This window comes from Octopus sinensis, linkage group LG4 (genome assembly GCF_006345805.1).
Source record: "Octopus sinensis linkage group LG4, ASM634580v1, whole genome shotgun sequence".
Classification (NCBI taxonomy): Eukaryota; Metazoa; Mollusca; class Cephalopoda; order Octopoda; family Octopodidae; genus Octopus; species Octopus sinensis.
The window spans coordinates 69,546,736-69,567,605 of record NC_043000.1 but is presented as its reverse complement, the minus strand read 5'-3'; the positions used below and the strand labels follow the sequence as shown (position 1 = coordinate 69,567,605).

General features: G+C 34.0%; 1 protein-coding gene across 1 annotated transcript; it reads right to left on the bottom strand.

The window, feature by feature from the left end:
* Positions 1-8,868: 8,868 nt before the first annotated feature.
* LOC115210639 (collagen alpha-1(XII) chain) lies at positions 8,869-20,206 on the bottom strand. The gene is made up of 5 exons (XM_029779288.2): positions 20,052-20,206; positions 14,933-14,960; positions 12,996-13,559; positions 10,095-10,304; positions 8,869-9,597 (listed from the first exon to the last, which is right to left on the bottom strand). The coding sequence occupies exons 1-5, from the start codon at positions 20,097-20,099 to the stop codon at positions 9,020-9,022; spliced, it is 1,428 nt and encodes a 475-aa protein (XP_029635148.1). The 5' UTR covers positions 20,100-20,206; the 3' UTR covers positions 8,869-9,019.
* Positions 20,207-20,870: the final 664 nt, after the last annotated feature.

Here is a 20,870-nt window from a genome sequence, read left to right as displayed (position 1 = left end):
AGGCTCTAGTCGCCCCGTGGCTCTAATGGGAAACATTTGCCTAAGATGTCACATTGTGAGAGTGAACCCCAAAGCATTTTGATTGGGAAACAAACTCCTTGCCCACAGTAATGCCTGTTGAGATTCGTTGATTTTGTGATTTTAATTAATGTTACAGTAGAGTATGAACAAGAAACATATGTACGGTAACACCACAATGTATATACTTCAACGGAAAGGAATCTTATAAAACAAATTAAATAAGTAGTACTCAGCGTTTATGTAATAACATACAGTTATTATATGACTTTTGTCCAGGTCCGTTGAATTCATCAAGCTGTACTAAGTGGGTGCATTTATATTCAACAACATGTTCACCCTAATGTGTCCAGCACAAACAGGTGAGAAGAAACAAGATAAAAGTAGCATGTTGGAATATAATTATGTGTGTGTATGAAATTATTCAGTTTTATTTCAAGATTCCTCACCAAAAAAGACAGTGCTGGTCTTCTAACCTAGATACAAAGCTCCTTTGCCAGAATTTCAAAATCAACAACAGGGTATGTTTGTATGTATGTATGCATGTATATATGTATATGTGCAGATTTGTATGTTTTGCTTTATGTATGCATTCACATGCATATATTGCATATCTAGACATGCTCATATATATGAAAATGCTAAACATCTGGAAAGTTTTACAGATTTTTACAGTTCCAGTGATGGATTGGATCTGTAACCTTTGAATTAGCTTTCTCCTTTCTGGTTTTGTAAAACTTAATTTCTCAAAATTGGTATTTAGGCAGTGTGTTATATACCCCAGTCCCCCATTAATTACAGGTATAAAGCTGACCTTGTAATTTGGTTAGAGTAACTGCAGATTTCTCAATAGTTCAGCGTAGGTATTCTCTTTTTCACTGATCTTCAGCTTTATGTTAACATCTGCTAGGCAGCTAATTTCCACAACTGTACACAGTTTCTCTTCTCTATCTCAAATCATTATATCAGGTCTGTTGTGCTTGCATTTTATTGAGGTCTTCACTGGGACATTCCATCAGTACTCCTTTTTGTTTTGAGTGGCTATAAATTCTACCTTACTGTGGGTTCTTATTTCTTTGAACTTGGGGTTATCCTTACGACGGATTTCGTTATACAATGTCCCAGCTACAACATCATGTCTCCTCGGTAGATAATACCATGATGACATTTTCGTACAGCTGCTTATGATGTGTCTGCATCGGTTGATACATTTTACTGCTTTTCCTGCATCTATATCCCTTTTGTGCATCAGGTACTAGGTTGATATTTCCTGTTCCTGGATTGCAAACGCATATCCTTCAAAGTGGGAGGTAGTAATCTGGTTATTCGTCCATAATAAACTACTTTGATGATCGATGATACTATTATCAAGGAGCTTTCTACTAACATATCCATGCATAGTCTCTGCTCATACAGGCTCATACTTTTATATGATGATACGTTGTGGTAAAGTTGTGCGACTACTTTGAGCATGTATTCTAGGTTATCAGACAAAGTTTGTTGCTCAAGTACGTGCCTTCCAAGTCTTACGATGTTATCAGCTTCATGTATGTAAACTTGATCAAGGGATGGACTTCAACACTTGATGGTTAAAAGATGTTGCCAAAGGGATATGATACGACGTTCAAAGGCATTTTTGATCGATGTTAAGCCTCTACTGCCTTATTTCCATTTTAGGTAGAGGCAGTCTACATCAGTGTTTATGTAGAAATTACATGCGCTTGTTAGTATTTTTCGGATTTTGACATAAATGGCTCAGATCTCAAGCAGCCCAGATGTTGGTATGAATACTGGCACTTCAAACACATTGTAAGCCCCTGTGTTATTGAATGTAAAGAGTTCTGAGATCCAAATTTTCTTTATTCGGCTGTGATATTCTTTAGTGCTTTGTTACAGATGCCATTGTAAGATGTTTTCATCCACCCCTAAATACCGGTAACATTCCTCATCAGATACGGGGGAAAAGTCAAATCATTAATGGAGATGTTACTCGTTTGGGTTATAGTTTTCCCCTTTTCACAACCATATAACAACATTTATCCTGACCAAACTGTATATGTACGTATGTATGTATGTATGTATGTATGTATGTATGTATGTATGTATGTATGTATGTATGTATGTATGATGTTATATGTATACATGCATGATTTAATGCTTATACGTATGTGTATATATATGTATATATGTGTTTGTGTGTGCGAGTGCTTGAGTCTGTGGTTAAGTATGCATATATGTATGCATGTGCATATGTATTTGTATATGTATATTCTTATTACTCAACTCCCCATCCCATTATAATTGTTGGCCAACCAAACCCCAGCATTGTGGAATGGAAATTGAATTTCGCATGTAACTCTTCATCATCATGAACGAAACTACTTTATTCGCGTTAGTACTTATTTACTACGATGACATAGGCTTTGGTACTTTGCCAGGAATGTTTTCCTAATGAGAATGTTACATAAATATGATTACTCACAGTGATCTCAGCTTGTTCTTTTTTGCATAATGAAGAAAACGTTTAAAAAATGAATAATTGTCTATAATTGTTACCAACAGATAGATACATATAAAACAATTTACTAAGGATGATAAATCATCCAAACTTCCGCTTTCATAAGTCTTTATTCAAGATAGCTATTTGGTATCATATTAGATACAAGGAATGTCGGTGTTTTGCCTTGAAATGAGTAATACATTACTTTGTTACTTATTTCATCATAACATTAGTAAGGTATCTATAACAATAAGTTATTCCATAATTTTAATCGCCATCAATGAATCTATTACATATTCTCATAATTTTAGAAAGCCAGAGATTATTTATGGTGATCCTACTCATTTGTATTTTAATTTCTTATTTTATTACATAATGCAAGAAAGAGGAGCAGTGCCTATGAGCTTTAGATGCTTTTCCAAATTAGTAATACCAATACATTTGATGTCTACTATGAGATTCTGTAGGTTTTCACTAATGAGTAATGGTTGACTGGGAGGGAATTATAGGGGGTTGCATTTCTGGGAAGGATTATGTGAAGTGTTTAGAACATATTTTAACGTGTGTGACATAATACGACTGCCAGAAAGGGGTGAGTCATTTGTAATTAGACGAACAATGTTTCCTACATCAGAGCTATCATAACATTGCAGCAAGTGTTCGCAACTCTAAAAGAAAGGGAAGGTACTTTTTAAAAAATCAGAATTCAAATGCTTGGAAAATGACAAACTGATCAGATAAAAGAAAATTAAAGACATATTTTAGTCCATTTGACCTCGCCATCCTCATTATAGTGCAGTTTACTTATGTCAACAAATTAGTGGATACATTTTTATATACAGAAAAACTTTTACTTACATCTTTGTCCAAGATTTTCTACATCTTAGGAGGAGATTTGGGTGAATTTAGAATATATTGCATAGAACATCACCTTTAAGCATAATTATCAAATTTCGACATTAGTTCGAGTTATTTCCCTTATTATTTTATTTATGATTATGTAAAATTATCGTAGCGTAAAATGTGCGTTAATTTGTTTCTATATGTAAAGCATGATCAGATAGCCTGACACATAGCTCCATGATTTAGGAAACATTGAGAGACAGGTCCTGTTGAAAATACGATACAAGAGGCAAGTAATGCTAACATGTGCTGGTTACTGAACGTTTTCTAATTAACATAATTGGTTTTGGGATGCACTTGAAATGGTATGTGAGTAGGTATCTCTTCATCAGAAATATAGAGGCAGTATCCGTATGTGTTTAACGTACGAACCGTATAGAAGTTTAGCAACTGCTCTTGTTTTAAATTGGAGGCTTAACCTTGTGGTTTTAACAGTTGGATCGCTATATCACCATGAAAAGTAATCGGAATGGGAATCAAATTTATCCTCAAGGGTTTTGTAACCGTGACTATTTAGATACTGTGCCCCAAGAACTACATTGCCTCGTGTATTATTTCTATTTTAAGAGGTAGGGGTAGGGTGTAATTTTTACTGAGATTTGACCGTTATTTCTTGACCGCATTGAAGATTCCTTGTATGTCTCGTGTGATGTATGAGTACTAGGCGGATAATAACAAACTGAAAGCCACCGTCGAGTCAGATATCCATCTCAAAGTGCCCATGAATTATCATTGTTGTTTGGTGTTAGCAAGCAAACAATACTGACTCACCTCGTTCAAATCGGTAAGGTGAAAAAGTTGGGTAAGTGGATTCCACATGAACTAAATGAAAATCAGAAACAGCAACGTTTGGATGACTGCATTATGCTACTTTCTCGTCACAAAAATGAATGATTTTTGAATTGAATTGTAATATGTGATGAGAAATGGATCCAATACAACAACCGCAAACGTTCAGCACAATGGCTGGACAAAGACGAGCCACCAACACACAGTGCAAAAAGCAAAATTCATCAAAAAAAACTAATGGTGTATGTTTAGTGGTCTGGCGCAGGTGTGATCCATTATGATTTCATTAAACCTGGCTCATCAATCACGACTGAAGTATATTGCAGCCAGCTGGACCAAATGAGGCAGAAACTTACAAAAAAAAACCAGCCTAGATTAGTCAACAGATCCACTCCTATTTTATTGCAAGACAACGCCAGACCACAGATCGCAAAAATGACATTGGCGAAATTACAGGAGTTGAAGTTTGAAGTTCTCCATCATCGACCATACTCACCTGAACTTCTTCCACTAACTACCACTTCTTCCAGAATGTGGATAACTTTTTGATAGGAAAAAATTTAATTCCGACGATGCTGTAAAACAGGCCTTCCAAGGTTTTATTGACTCTAGATTGCCAGGCTTTTACAGTTCCGGGCTGGACAAGCTACCGCTGAAATGGTAAAAGTATACTGACAATATGGGTCAGATGAATAAAACTATTCCCTGTATTTATAAAACATTATCAAACTTTTTTTCTACAAATTTCATACTTGACGACCTAATATATATATACTCTTTTACTCTTTTACTTGTTTCAGTCATTTGACTGCGGCCATGCTGGAGCACCACCTTTTAGTCGAGCAAATCGACCCCGGGACTTATTCTTTGTAAGCCCAGTACTTATTCTATCGGTCTCTTTTGCCGAACCGCTAAGTGACGGGGATGTAAACACACCAGCATCGGTTGTCAAGCAATGCTAGGGGGACAAACACAGACACACAAACACATACACACACATATGTATATATACATATATACGACAGGCTTCTTTCAGTTTCCGTCTACCAAATCCACTCACAAGGCATTGGTCGGCCCGGGGCTATAGCAGAAGACACTTGCCCAAGATGCCACGCAGTGGGACTGAACCCGGAACCATGTGGTTGGCTAGCAAGCTACTTACCACACAGCCACTCCTGCGCCTATACACGACTGGCTTCTTTCAGTTTCTGTCTACCAAATCCACTAACAAGGCTTTGGTCAGTCCGGTGTTATAGAGGAAGTTACATACCTAGGGTATCGCGCAATGGTCATTGGAGAAGCCCAACGACTTCATTAGCTCCAGAATCTGGCCTCCTAATCCCACCGATTTTAATTCCAGGGAATTTTTAAAATCCCATATCAGGCCTGAATTGCATGACCAGGGACTTTCCAGCCTTTTCAGTATGTTTGTCGGATTACATAATCTAGTGTTTTAAGAGATTTGGCTGTTAATTCTAAGAAGTAGAGCGGACATCGTTGGTGCATGCTTTTGATAAGATTGGAAAGTAATTTGGAGCAAAGAAATAGTTACCTGAGTCCATTCCTTTTACCTATTTTACTAAATTCACATACCTCCTATCCTGGACATATACTTCTTTTTTTTGCATTTCAGAAAGCTCAAGCTCCAAGACGTAAAGTATTTACACTAGCGATAAATATCTCTTCTAAGCTTACGATTTTACATAGTTACTTTTGCAGGAAGTAATTCTAGTACTGATGTTGTTATTGTAATAAGAGAAAAGTGAGCTAAAGAAAACAATATTAAGAGAAACATTATTCTTACTTCACCTTTTCATATTCTACAACCATAGTTCGAACTACTTTCATGCCATTTAATTTAAATATAGAATATATAGAAAATGGTTGTGAAGCTAAGGATAATTAACTATGAAGACAATTTTATTGATATATATTTGATGAACATATTTATTATACAATTGCTTTACTTTAAATATGATTATAGTATATAAGAAGCCATTCAGTCAATCAAATACTTAGCATCTTTAGATTAAGTTTTGAAATATTTTAGTGGACAATCGTCACTATTAAATCATACTTTAAAATATGTCTCAGAATTACATACTCATCTGACACCCTTTCTATAATGTAAATTGGGGAAACAGCATGCATAATTCTGAATTGCGAAATTCTTAATTCACAAATAATTAACAATAAATTAAACATAGTTGTTGCTCTTAGGAAAGTTAATTTTGTTTATGGTAAAGCTAAAAAGTTATATCGTAACTAAAATATTGATTTCAACTTTTAATTATGGTTTTGAAATATTTCAAGTGGTTTTACGACCCTAAGTCATTGAGTGGATTACGTTGATTTTATACAATACTAATTCAAAGGGAATGTGTTTGCATATAAATTTAGAACTTGCGAGGGTAAGCGTAATGTGTGTACGTGTTTATCGTTCTACAGAAATATTTACTGAACTGAATCTCTTTAAATGGAAATGTGGTTTCGAAATGGTTGTTGATTGTAGCAATGTAATCAACGAAACCGAGTCAATGGAGTACTCTCTACGTTGCGCCTTGACTTGTTAGAAATAGCGGGAAACTATCTCTCTAATCTCACTATACAGTGTTTAAAATATATGACATATTGGAGAGTAAAAACCGAAATAAACTATGTCTAGAAAGATGTATTGGCCACAGATAGAATGGCTTTGGTAACAGAGCTGATCTACGTGAGCTGACTTGGTAATAAAATACAATCATACCTCTATCTCTCTAGGCTGGACTTAAGTTCTCTTATGAATGTTTGGGAATATATGTCAGTTATAATGAAAATATTCGAGACAAAGTGTGGGTTTAAGGCATTCGGTTCACAACCATGTGTTTCTGAATTTGATTGTCATTTGAGGCATGTCAGGGAAGTATTCTCTATCATAACCTTAAGTCGAACAAAATTTTGTGAAATTTGATAGACATAAATAGTATACATACCTGTCAGATGGACTAAGAGTACGTATTAACTTATGGGTGGGACAGAACATCGCAAACTTAGAAGAGTATTGCACTGTATAGTTGACATGACAATATTCTAAAGTTCTCAGTCGCTCTAGCTCTAAATAGTTCAATTACCCTCGTTGAAAAGATCCAACCACGAACAGAGATAAAGTGTCTCGAAAGTGTCGTTAACGTCAATAATCGACAGACTAACCAGAGGTCAAATTTACTCTTCAACATATTTTCAAACCATTAGATCTATGAATGAATACATTCTGCATCTCGTCGAGATAGCATTCTACCATAAAAAAGCATATATACGTATGTATATATATATATATATATATATATATATATATATATATGTGTGTGTGTGTGTGGTGTGTGTGTGTGTGTGTGTGTGTGTGTATACATATATACATATATAAATAAATATATATATATATACATACATATACATAGACATATATATCACACACGCATGCACGCACGCATACACACACACACACACACACACACATATATATATATATATATATATATATATACATAGTTGAAATTTACAGAAAAGCAAAACGACGAAGACAGATGTATGAAAAACAAGTAGGTGTATTAGTTTGACGCTCGGGAAAGTGAGAAAGTCTTTTACGTTTTGAACGTAAGCTCTTCAATAGAAAGGTATATGAGGAAATAAACAGAGAGAGAATAAAAAAAAGTTGTGGATTTAACGATCAATCATATATATGGTTAAAGAGGGAGATAGAAAATGGAGGATACGAGAATCTTTATTAATCGCTACAATTGTTTCGACCCTTCAACCACCAATTCCTCGCGTAAAGAAAATGATATAGTTTCATTTATATCGAAGATCATTAATAAAATATAACAGATGTAAAAAAAAAGGAATACAACGAAAAAGTATTAAATATAACCGTTAACGGATATGGATGTATAAACACCTTCGCTTAGGTTGTATAACGCATGCACATTCGCGCATACAAATATCTACATCTAGGGATGCTCCTAAACCAGTTGGTAAGTATCCCACCCGTGAGGGATCGATGCTTGATGGGTCGAAACAATAGAAGTGATTAATAAAAATTCTCGTATATTCTATCTTCAATCGCTCTCATTAAACAAATACACGTCGAACACTGTGAAAGGGAATGTGTTTTACTGGTAAGCTACCAGGTATATAATATACGTTTTATTATCTAGCATATGTGTGTGTGCACGCGCGAGTGCGTGTGTGTGTGTGTGTGTGATTCATCATTTTGAACCATTAATCCCTACACATTTTTTTCGCTCCGTTTTTTTTCCGTTCATTCTCCATCCTTTCTGTCGAAGAGCATAGGCTCGAAACATCAACCACTTTTCCACTCTTCCCGAGTGTTAAACTGATACACCTGCTTGTTGTTCCCTCTCCTGTCTTCGTCATTTGTTTTTGTAAATTTGAACTATACACACACACACACACACACACATACATGTATATATATATATATACGTACATACATACATACACACACAACCACACATACACACACACATACATTCACACACACACACTCGCACACACACGCGCACACGCACACACACACATATATATGTATATGTGGATGCATACACACAAAGGTATTTATAGTAAGAGACATGTTAAATTAACTTAATTAAATCCAATTTCAATAAATGTTAAGGCATGTAAGCATATACTTTTTATTCTCATACATTTCACAAAGAATACAATATTATTTGTACAACACAAAAGCAAGACGGAATTGCAATAATTGTCTGGTACTAACCAAAATGAACAGTATTTTATGTTTATTAGTTAGCAGTCACAATCGGCTTGAAATTTATGTGACGGAAGATGTTTTTTATTGAGTAAGTCTTTATAAGTTGGTACTTTAATGTTGTAATGCTTTGACGGTTGGCTGCTCATATCTTCAACAAGTTTCGGTTCCGCCCAATTGCTTTGGCCAACATCGATCACAAACACTTTAGAACCCATGCGTTTCAGGCTTTCGACGTTCTTTTTCAGTTTAGGTGTTAATATTGTTTTTGACGAGTCCACAAATAGTACGGTAACTTCATGCCCCCTCACACCTTTGTATGCATTCTGGAGGTTGCGTTTGTAGAGGTTAGAAGCGAGTTGAAGTACAATAGATTCTAAACCCGGTAGATGCCATTTTATAGAATTTCCAGCAGCTAAAAGGGTCTTGTTAGTTACTGGCATCAGAGGAATATTCAAACTTTTCAAATTATTTTCAGTTCCTTTACAATCATACTCAGATATAATAGAGAAATGGCCGTAGTAATTCAAAGGAAGTATGGAGGAAATGAACTGGAATATCGTATTACCGTCCAGAACTCCGACAGAAACGATATCAAATCCGAATGAAATGGTATCTGTAACGACACGAAATAAAAACAAAATGTATTTTCATAGAAATATGCTGAAATGACCTCTATCATTTACATGTTGTAGTCAGGGATATAGCATTCATTTAATTTGAAGATGTAGGAACTTTAAAAATATCTACTTTCTGAAATTATGTTGAAACCATCCAAATGTTCTTTAACGATTAAAGTTGAAACTTAGATGACAGCAAGCCACATCAGCCACTCGGTTTCGATTCTTTGAATGTAGATATTTTGCTTCAACATCAAAAATACCTATAGGTAAAAGTATAATTTTCAGAAACCTATAATTCGAAATACTTTATTTTAATGTCACCTATTTTATTCACTTGGCCTAGAAGAAATGTTTGTTCCCTTGATATTTGAGGGACTTCCAAGTCCGGTGGGATCCGCATGATGAATATTCCTGTAAATCGGACAAGTGTTACATAATGACATTCTTTCAAAATTATCGTTTTAATAAAGAAAAGGCAAATACAACTTACGTGTGTTATGTTTCTTAGTAAACTGGTCTCCTTGCATGGGCTCGACATACTTAGGGATTTTTGTGCTACTAGGAGATTGAGCGGTGATGGTGTCGGTGGTAGTAGTTTGTGGTAGTTTAGCGGCTTTAGTAGCAATAGTTGTTGATAGAACGGTCGTGGTAGTTGTATCAGCGGCTGTTGGTTCTATAGTTGCTAGAACCATATTTATATCTAAAATAGATACAATCCCTTATAATCTAGGCCACATTTAGATTAACATTTTTAAACATTTTGTATAAGTTTATATAATTTTTATACACATTTTTCTCTAAACATTAGTTTTATATATTTCTCCTAATCCAGAAGGCGATTTCTAAATATTTCTAACTCATTCAGTAAAACTCTAATTCAATAAATGTCCCTATCTTGTTCAAAAAATTATTTACAAAAGACCACAGCAATCATAAGTGAATAAATGAGGTTTCAGATTTTCTTCATTTGAAATAAAATTGTTTATAGATGTTCCGAACTAAAAAGAAAAAGAAATATTCCATATAGATTAGAAATCTAATGTAATTGATAAATTACAAATCTGGACTTCCTGTCCTCTTTTTATCACTCACTCACTCTCTCTCTTTGTATACACGCATACACAAATACATACATACATACATACATAATACATACATACATACATATATATATATATATATATATATATAAAGAGCAATAAAGATTCAAGTTAATTTAAAAATTTACTTGAATATGGTACCTAACTTAGATGCACCAAAAAAAATATACTGATTAACAATACAGTATGTGGGGTGATTATAAGCGAGAAAGAAGCAACAAGAATGGATAGGTTTTTAGTACGATCGTTTCTACAAGGACAGGTTTTATTAAAAGTTGCAAAGATTACAGCATATAACGAGTCCCGTACTCATCAGCTAAAATACATGTAAGTTCTCTAGACATCCTAGTGTTTGCGGCTATACTCATGAAGTAATGTAGATAATTAAACAGATTTCTAAAGTTCATTAAAGTTCTTTAAAGATGATGTACAGTCTTATCACAGAATTTTAAAAAAGTTTTGATAGCATCACAGAGAAGGTGACCTAATCCATATGAATTTCCATAGATATGATGAGGGATTATATACTCACAGAAGACAAATTTATCCATTGTTAATTACACGAGGTGGGTCTCAATTCCTGCTTATTAGCATTACAGAGAGGGTGAATTAATCCTTTGTATATTGCACAGATTCCAATGGTGTAGATGTAAATTTCCAGAAATGGAGATGAATTTCATATTTACAGGCGATAAATTTTACAATGGTTGAACACAATGAGGTAGGTATCAATCCTTGTTATATGATTAGGTGTTTGCCACATTAATCACATTACTGCTTTTTTAAAATTCTGTGATAAGACTGTACATCATCTTTAAAGAACTTTAATGAACTTTAGAAATCTGTTTAATTATCTACATTACTTCATGAGTATAGCCTCAAACACTAGGATGTCTAGAGAACTTACATGTATTTTAGCTGATGAGTACGGGACTCGTTTATATGCTGTAATCTTTGCAACTTTTAATAAAACCTGTCCTTGTATGAAACGATCGTACTAAAAACCTATCCATTCTTGTTGCTTCTTTCTCGCGTATATATATATATATATATATATATATATATATATATATATATATATATATATAAATATATATATATGTACATATACACACATATATACACATACACACACACATATATATATGCATATACATATATTTATAATATATGTATATATGTGTATGTGGGTTTTTTGAAAGGGAACTAAATTTACTTTATTTTTGTAGTGATCATTTAGTTTGTAAATTGACTTAAAATCCATGTATAAACGCTGCTAATTTTATACGCTTAACTGAAAATAAGGATGGACTGAGACACACACACACACAACCATACTTGAACATTAATCTAGTTTTTGACTTTAATATAGATATTAAACAACATTAACGTTTCAAGTAGGAACAAATATGGAGTATATGTGTGGATTGAAGTACATATATATATATAACAATTGCAGCGTGGAAGGTGTTTATAAGCCATTTAAGAAACACACAAAAACCGTTAGATTCACTTCAACATTTAAATTTAATCTGTCAAAATATTTTCGTCGCTTTGAGACCGCGACCTGTTCACTGACAAAACACGAAGTTTTGTCAGTGAACAGGTCGCGGTCTCAAAGCGACGAAAATATTTTGACAGATTAAATTTAAATGTTGAAGTGAATCTAATGGTTTTTGTGTGTTTCTTAATGGCTTATAAAACCTTCCACGCTGCAATTGTTTTCGTTCCAGCACACGATCTCAGATCAAGTCACTCGTTATGCAAGTACATCTCCGTAATATATATATATATATATATATATATATATATTATATATATATATATATATATATATATATGTGTTGTGTGTGTGTGTGTGTGTGTGTGTGTGTGTGTGTGTGTGTGTGTGTGTGTATGTGTGTAAATGTAATATGTGACAATTATTCGGTAGCCAAGATGAAACTGAGTTTCGGATGCCGAGGTGGAAATCCACGCCACCATCTCTTCAGTTATCCGGCCATCGGAAAAATGCTATGAAAAATGACCTTATATATATATATGTGTGTGTGTGTGTGTGTGTGTGTGTTATTTTAACATGTTTTTGTATGATGATCTAAACACACAGACACACACACACACACACAGCACACAGTCTCACTTTCTCTCTTTCACACACATACACACGAATACAAAGTACACGAACTAAAACGAGAAATACAAGAACATCTAGTAAGGTTAAAGCTCAAACAATTACAATATATTAATTTTCATATGCTATTAGAGTGATAAATGTATTACAATCTATTTACCTTTGCATGTTTTTGCTCCGAATAAATTCACTATTCCTTGCAAGGCCGAATAGTTACCGACTTGGTACACATTTTCAACTGGGTCGCTAGCTATTGCCTTCAATTCATCTAGATCATAACTCGCTCCAACACCAATTGCATAAATATGGACACCAAGTTTGTGAAGGGATTTCGCAACCTTTCTTGTCTCAGTAGGGTTACGTGACATACCGTCCGTAATAACGACTAGAATAAAGGGAGCCTGGTACAGTTTCTTCTTCATTTCTACCTGACTTTTGGCTAACTCTAATGCTTTAGCCGTATTAGTGACACCGGATCGATAAGGAATCCTGAGAACTGCTTCTTGAATATCCTCACTTGTATCGTACTGATCAATAGGAAATTCAAGATGAGCCTCCTCGCTGAACGTTATTGCACCCACACGAACGGTTTTATCATCTGCACCGATATCAAAGTTATTGACAAGATTTTGGACGAACTTCAATTGTTTCTTGTAATCAACACTCCAAATACTACTCGAAGAGTCCATGACAAATATAATATTTGCTGCCTTACCAGTGCATTCTTTAAAAGAAGTAATAGAATAATATATTACAGTTTACAAATATATGTTTCAAAATAAATAGCGAGTAAATATCAAAACAGTAAAAATCAACTGCGCAGGCAGAGTTTCTGATAACAATACATGCATGAGAATAAAACGAGATATATTTTTCAAATAATTTAAGTTAAAGCTGATACTCAAGTGTGAGTTCATGTAAACATGTACAATGCTCAAGTATTTACGAATTAAACGTTATGGAAAGAATTAGAATTGTATTTCTTTAGTAATTATTCTTCTATTCTTTTACTTGTTTCGGTCATTTTGACTGCGGCCATGCTGGAGCACCGCCTTAATAGGTGACTTTTATAAAAATTTACAAAGAACAAAGAAAAAACTTGTATTCGCTTTTTAGCGAAACTACAAAGTATTTTTTACACATGAAATAAAGTAAAAATTATTGATTATTGATAAAACTATATCAGGTTCAAAGGGGTTTTGAAATATGGTATAAATAATATATATTATCAACTGATAATTTATTTAAACAGAATTAGAAGCTCAGTTGAGAAAATTCTACAGTTATTTGGATAGATTTTGATGTATTATTTGGAATTTTATTTTACTAAATTAACTTGTATTTCATTAACCTATACATAGCAAAACATTATACTGCCATTGTTGGAACAAATTTCGTCTATTACTCAAATAGGACAGTGACTTCAAATACATTGTTTCCTTTGTTGCCGACAGTAAGAAAGACTTGCTGGTACAAATGGAACAGGCCTTGAGTGCCTCTAACAAGCTTCAAAACACCTGATAATCAAATATATAAGTCAACAATGCTAAACTTTTTCAAGGTATATGTAGAGAGCAATTCTCTTTATGGAACCGAAACCGGGACTATGAAGGATTTTTATCCATCCTCTTAATGGTACGTACACTAGGCTCCTGACGAAAGTTCAAACTTTTAATTGTATGAAAACACGATAGGGTTTTATGGACACATTCCACTCATCTCTACTAGCATTGCTCTATGCAAGATAGGCTTCACTGGACAGTTATTTCACTAAACACCAGGCCATATCACATGTTATGTTTTACAGACTTCCGTACCCTAATAGAGGATGAAATTAAAATGAAGACCTGCCAACGCTAATAGGAGAAACAGTTTCTTGACAGATTGCACCAGCAATTTCAGTTTGTATTTCTATTTGAGCCACCAATGAGAAATATGAACTTTAAGAAATGATTTGTATTCTGTCTATATTTATCTGAACAAATGCGTTGATAAAGGAAATGAAACTTCGAGTTTCAAAAATTAAATTAAACATAGAACAGCTAGTTTACATAACAACTTTTAAAGATTTCATTAGATAGAAAATATATAACTTACGTTTGTCTGGGGACACCTGACTTGATTCCTATAATAATAATAATAATAAATAATAATAATAATAATAATAATAATAATAATAATAATTTTATTGTTATACTGTAACATTTGTTATACTGTAACATCTCTTATCCTTCGCTCGCTCTAGGATGCTGAGTATGTTTCGGCAAGTGATTGTATCGATCCCAAAAAAGATAAAGAACGGTAAAGTCGACCTCGGCGGGATTTGAACTCAGACTGTGAAACCAGAAGAAATGCTGCAAAGCATTTCATCCGGCGTACTAACGATCCTGCAGGCTTGCCGTCGCTATGATGATAATGATGATAATAATAATAACAACAACAACAACAACAACAACAACAACAATTAATAATAATAATAATAATAATAATAATAATAATAATAATAATAATAATAATAATGATAATGATAAATGATAATAATAATAATAATAATAATAATAATAATAATAATAATATAATAATAATAATATAATAATAATAATAACAATAAATCTCATCTATTCCACTGCTAAAGTAGTAACTACCCAACTAGGTATTAAGATGACAACGAAAAAGGCCAAGCATGTCAATGAACCTCCTAAGTGGAAAGTAGCGATACAAAAAGAGATTAAATCTCTGCGGGCGGATGTTTCAGTTCTCGATGAGCTTGCTAGAGTAGTGAATATTAAGTCGAGAAAAGCTAGAAAAATCAAGCAAAAATATAAAATCAAAGATCTCATAAACCTCCCTGCAACTAAGGAACTGTTGAAACAACGGATACAGTTGAAAGCCCAACGGCTTAGAAGGTATGACAAAAGAAACAAATTTTATCGACAAAATAAATTTTTTAAGACAGATGCAAAGAAATTTTATAGGGAAATTGGCAAAACTAAAATACACATAGAAGATCCACCTAAGATTGAGGAAGTGGAGGAGTTATGGAAGAAGGTATGGAGCAACGAAAAAGAGTTTAATGCTGAGGCTGACTGGATAGAACGTGAGAAAGAGAGACTGGATGAACTTGAAGAACAGAAATGGGAAGCAATAGGAATAGAGGAGCTAAGGTGTGTCCTTAGCAAGGCTCATAAATGGAAAACCCCAGGACTGGATCGGATCCCTAACTTCTGGCTGAATTGTTTGACAGAGGTACACGAAAATCTCGCTGCATCTCTGTCTGATGTCATTCAGAACCCAGAGCAAATACCTGCTTGGCTGACTGAAGGAACCACCTACCTATTACCTAAAACCGAAGACACAAAAGACCCAAAGAATTTCCGGCCAATAACATGTCTCAACACCACCTACAAAATCCTCACATCCATAATAATGGAGAGAATGTACGGTTTCCTTGAACAAAACTCTATCTTTCCACAAACTCAAAAAGGTTGTAAAAGAAACTCGTATGGGTGCAAAGACCAATTGCTCATAAACAGAATGATTGTAGAGAATTGCCGGAGCAAACACAAAAACCTGAGTATGGCATGGATAGACTACAGGAAAGCGTTTGACAGTGTCCTACATAAATGGATACTCAAGGCCCTTGAGATATACAAGATATCTCCTGTCGTCTCAAAATTCTTACAGAATAGCATGACCATGTGGAACACACGTCTCTTTCTAAGCCATAGTAATGGGATGAGCCAGTCCAACAGTATCAACATCAAACGAGGCATCATTCAAGGTGACTCCCTCTCTCCATTACTTTTTTGCATGGCACTGATCCCACTCTCAAACGAATTGGATAGTACCAGATATGGGTACAAAGTTTTTAGTAAGTCAATAAACCACCTTTTCTATATGGACGACCTAAAGCTGTTTGCCAGGAATGACCAAGAGCTAGAAGCGCTGCTAACAACTGTTAAAGAGTTTAGCAATGATATCGGAATGGATTTTGGCCTTGATAAGTGTGCTAAAGCAACTTTTGTAAGAGGCAAGCTCAGGCAAACAGCTTCTGTTAAATTAGATATTGACACTTTCCAGTCAACACTGACAGAACGATCAAGGCTATTCGACCAGACATAATTGTTAAAAACAGGGAGGAAAATACCTGCAGACTAATAGAGGTAAGCGTCCCCACTGATAAAAATGTATCTGTAAAGGAATTTGACAAACTTAGTAAATATAAGGACCTGGAAATCGAAATACAAAAGATGTGGAATCTTAAAACAAGAACTGTTCCTGTTATTGTAGGTGCCCTAGGTATGATAAAAAAGGGATGTCAGAAATACCTAGACAGTATCCCTGGAGAACCATGTCTCAAGGAAATCCAAAAGATTGTGCTAACAAGTACTGCCCACATCCTTAGAAAAACCCTATCAATGTAAATGTTTGTGTTGTATTACATGGAGATATTTCTCTACTTCCCCTCCCCAAGCTCTACTTCCCCTCCCCAACTTCCCCTCCCAAGCTATATTTCAACAACTCTTAACCTTCACTAGCCCTAGGGCGCTGGGTGTGCCCTGGCAAGTGATTGCATCAAACATGCAGATTAAAAGTAAATGAAAATAATAATAATAATAATAATAATAATATAATAATAATAATAATAATAATATAATAATAATAATGATGATGATGATGATGATGAGATGATGATGATGATGATGATGATGATGATGATGATGAATGATGATGATGATGATGATGATGATAATAATAATAATAATAATAATAATAATAATAATAATAATAATAATAACAATAATAATAATTGAAATTCGCATTGTCGACTGGCAGAAAAATGCAATCTTATATTCTGCAAGAATCATAAGAAAGATTCTTGAGACTTGAGGAGACTTCTTGCCACCAAACCTTAAGGTAAGTTGCAGGTTAACTAAATTGGCATGCACTAACGAAAGAATAACTTTAGCTTTTACTTTAAACGCACCCTTAGTTTAAAATACCATCTCTTATTTTCCATGAATTATACACACTCTTTTACCCTTTTGTTTCAGTTATTTGACAGTGGTTATGCTGGAGCACCACCTTTAGTAAGATAAATAGACCCCAGAAATTTTATCGGTCTCTTTTGCTGTTATTTATTTAGCCGTTATTTATGGTTTTAACCTAGAACATTCTCTTCTTCCATTTGTCTTCCACCATACTTATTTCCGGTAGTTTCTCTGGAAGGCTGAAAATTTTGGCCAATAGTTTTTTTATTTCTCTTTACTTGTCCAACTCAATATTAGTCTTAGAGGTAATGGTCTCTAATAAGATAAGTTTTTTTATTTTATTTTTATTATTGAAATATTCTTTTTTTCTGCTTACCCATTATTCTATAGTATCTGATTCTATCTATATTAAACACTTTTGAAATCAATAAACTTTCAATTGACCATTCCACTGATACATGACATTACTCTCAAAACTATCATGGCGGTTTCACCAATGAAAGATTTCTGCACTCACCATATAGCTACTATCAATCCAACAAAGTAATATCTATGTGGTCGTTTAGCTTACTAGAAATGACAACCAAATCCCACGCAAATCACAGCGTACAGTCTTTAAAAAATAGATGGATGCATTTTGTGATATAGTCTTTCTGACACTGTGTTTTTAAAACTAACTGGATGGACACTACCGAACAATCACATGTGCTTAGGGTAACAACATATTCAGAATTTACAAATATGTCTCCTACTCTCTGCTTTTTAACTTACGCGGTCTTCCCTCGACTCATATTCAGACGACATCGCAGTATCATTCTTTCACTATTTCCTAAACGCAGCTGCACAAATACTCCAACACCCTAGCAACCACTCAGAAACATGAAATAGACGAAAATAAAGTATCAGCCACCAAATATACATGCTGTTTCTTATTTTATGAGTACCGGACAATTGATGATCAAATTCAATGACATAAATACACCGCTACGCTACATGTATTATTACTTCTAACAATTCGAACATATCCACAATATTCCAGAATACTACTATAGCACCATTCTATGAACACTATCTTTCCATTTAGTCCGAACAACTATAATATATATATATATATATATATATATATATATATATACACAAATACAGAAATAGCAAATACAGAAATAGCAACCACGTCACATCATCGATACCCTAAGTACTAATAAGTACAAAGGATTAATAACTGTCGCACTTAGACATTCTAAGTGCGACAGTTATTAATCCTTCACCTTCACCTTCACTTTGGCCAGTATGAGAACATGCTGAATTTCAAAACAACGTTGATATATAGGTCAGCCAATGGAATTGCAACTGTATGTTAGTTGTTATAATTTCTAAGTTTAAATGCCATCGTTTCAAATTCTCTAGAATTTACAAATATGCTAGAATCCATAGATATCCTTCTTGATCGCAACACATTTTCATACGAATATTAGTAGAAAAAGCAATATGCTCTCAGTGGTGTGATTACGCGTGCATGTTCTATCGTTTTTTTTTTTTATATATCAAATACGAACTTCATGCATATTCCATGGTATACCAACACACTACTTACTTTTGATGAGGCAATGTTATATAATGGCTCTCTACCTTATAGCTCAGTTAACCACTACGTTAGTTTAGTCACTCAGACAAGAAGACCAAGTAAAAACTAAGTGACTTCCAACGAGTATTCAAGGATCTCACTAAGTGAGATATATCCAAATTATTATTTATGTTCTTCAGTTTAAATAAAAAAAATATTGATAATTTTGAAATAAACCTCCTGTGCACCATTCTGTACGTAACTCTCAACCATAATTATTATTATGATACACACACACACTCACACACACACACACACACTATATATATATATATATATATATATATATATATATTGAACATTTGAACTGTTTCTATTGCAATTACGGGTTATCTAAATAATTGGCTACGTGCAACCAAAAAGAAAACTATGTTCTCACCCAATTATGGTGACTACGTTTGATTAAAGAGCGCAACTCGGTTAACTTTACGACTGGGAATGGACATTGCTAAACAGAGCACGAAGCCGGCTGAGCATCTAAGAGTTATTTCTAAAAGTCTCTGCGTTCAATTTGTCCCACATGGTGCATATGAAATATCAATTTTAAATATATAATTTTGCATTTAGTGATATTACAGAAAAATATATATAAGACACTTACCTTCAGAATGAATAAAAGAAGAAAGAAGACTGTGTTTTTCAGAAGCATTCTGATAGATTTAGATAATTTGTTTTTACAACAAGCAGTTGTCAAGCTTTCTGATGTAAAACTGACCCTGAGTATGTTTTGAAGCGGGTTTATATAGAAATTGAAACAACGAAGTGCTTAAGTGGATATCCTTTAGTTACGCCTTCAAATAAATGCGTATTTGTATAACAAGGACCAGATCATCATCATCCCAATAGTGCAACTTCCTGATATCCCGTATTACGTCGAAAGAAAAGTAATATTTTACCACTTATCATAAACACACTATGTATGTACCATCATACACCGGATTTACGTTAGTTGTTTTCCTCAACCGCAACATCTAGGAACGGCTGTTACAAAGTACTATTATCAGTTGAATGAAGGAAACAGAAGCATCCGAGACAATGGAAGACCGGAAGAAATGTGTTAACATGTTTACTTTCCTTCTTTTCCATTTCAGTATAATGGCACTTAAAATATCTCCCTCGACATTTTTCATAGTAATGCATTTGCCAACTTCTCTGCCGGAACTATGAAACATTTGCATGACTCTCTGTTATATATTATACTTAAAAGAAACAAAAAAAAACAGGATTTATGAAATACTGGCTGTCAGTTTTCTCCAACCGTAACATCTAGGAACGGCTGTTACAATGTTCTATTATCAGTTGAATGAAGGAAACAGAAGCACCCGACACAAAGGAAGACAATAAGTGTCTGTAATATGCTCCACCTAACCAATGTTGAGCTTGTTAATAATCAATAGAAATCAAGTAAACAACGTTGATA

Bases quoted from the DNA above. Each gene is read 5' to 3' on its own strand.
- LOC115210639 (XM_029779288.2), bottom strand. From the start codon at position 20,099: ATGCTTCTGAAAAACACAGTCTTCTTTCTTCTTTTATTCATTCTGAAG. The intron at 13,560-14,932 runs GTAAGTTATATA...CTTCTTTTAAAG, and splicing joins TCAGGTGTCCCCAGACAAAC to AATGCACTGGTAAGGCAGCA. The intron at 9,598-10,094 runs GTAAGTTGTATT...GTGTCGTTACAG, and splicing joins TACTAAGAAACATAACACAC to ATACCATTTCATTCGGATTT.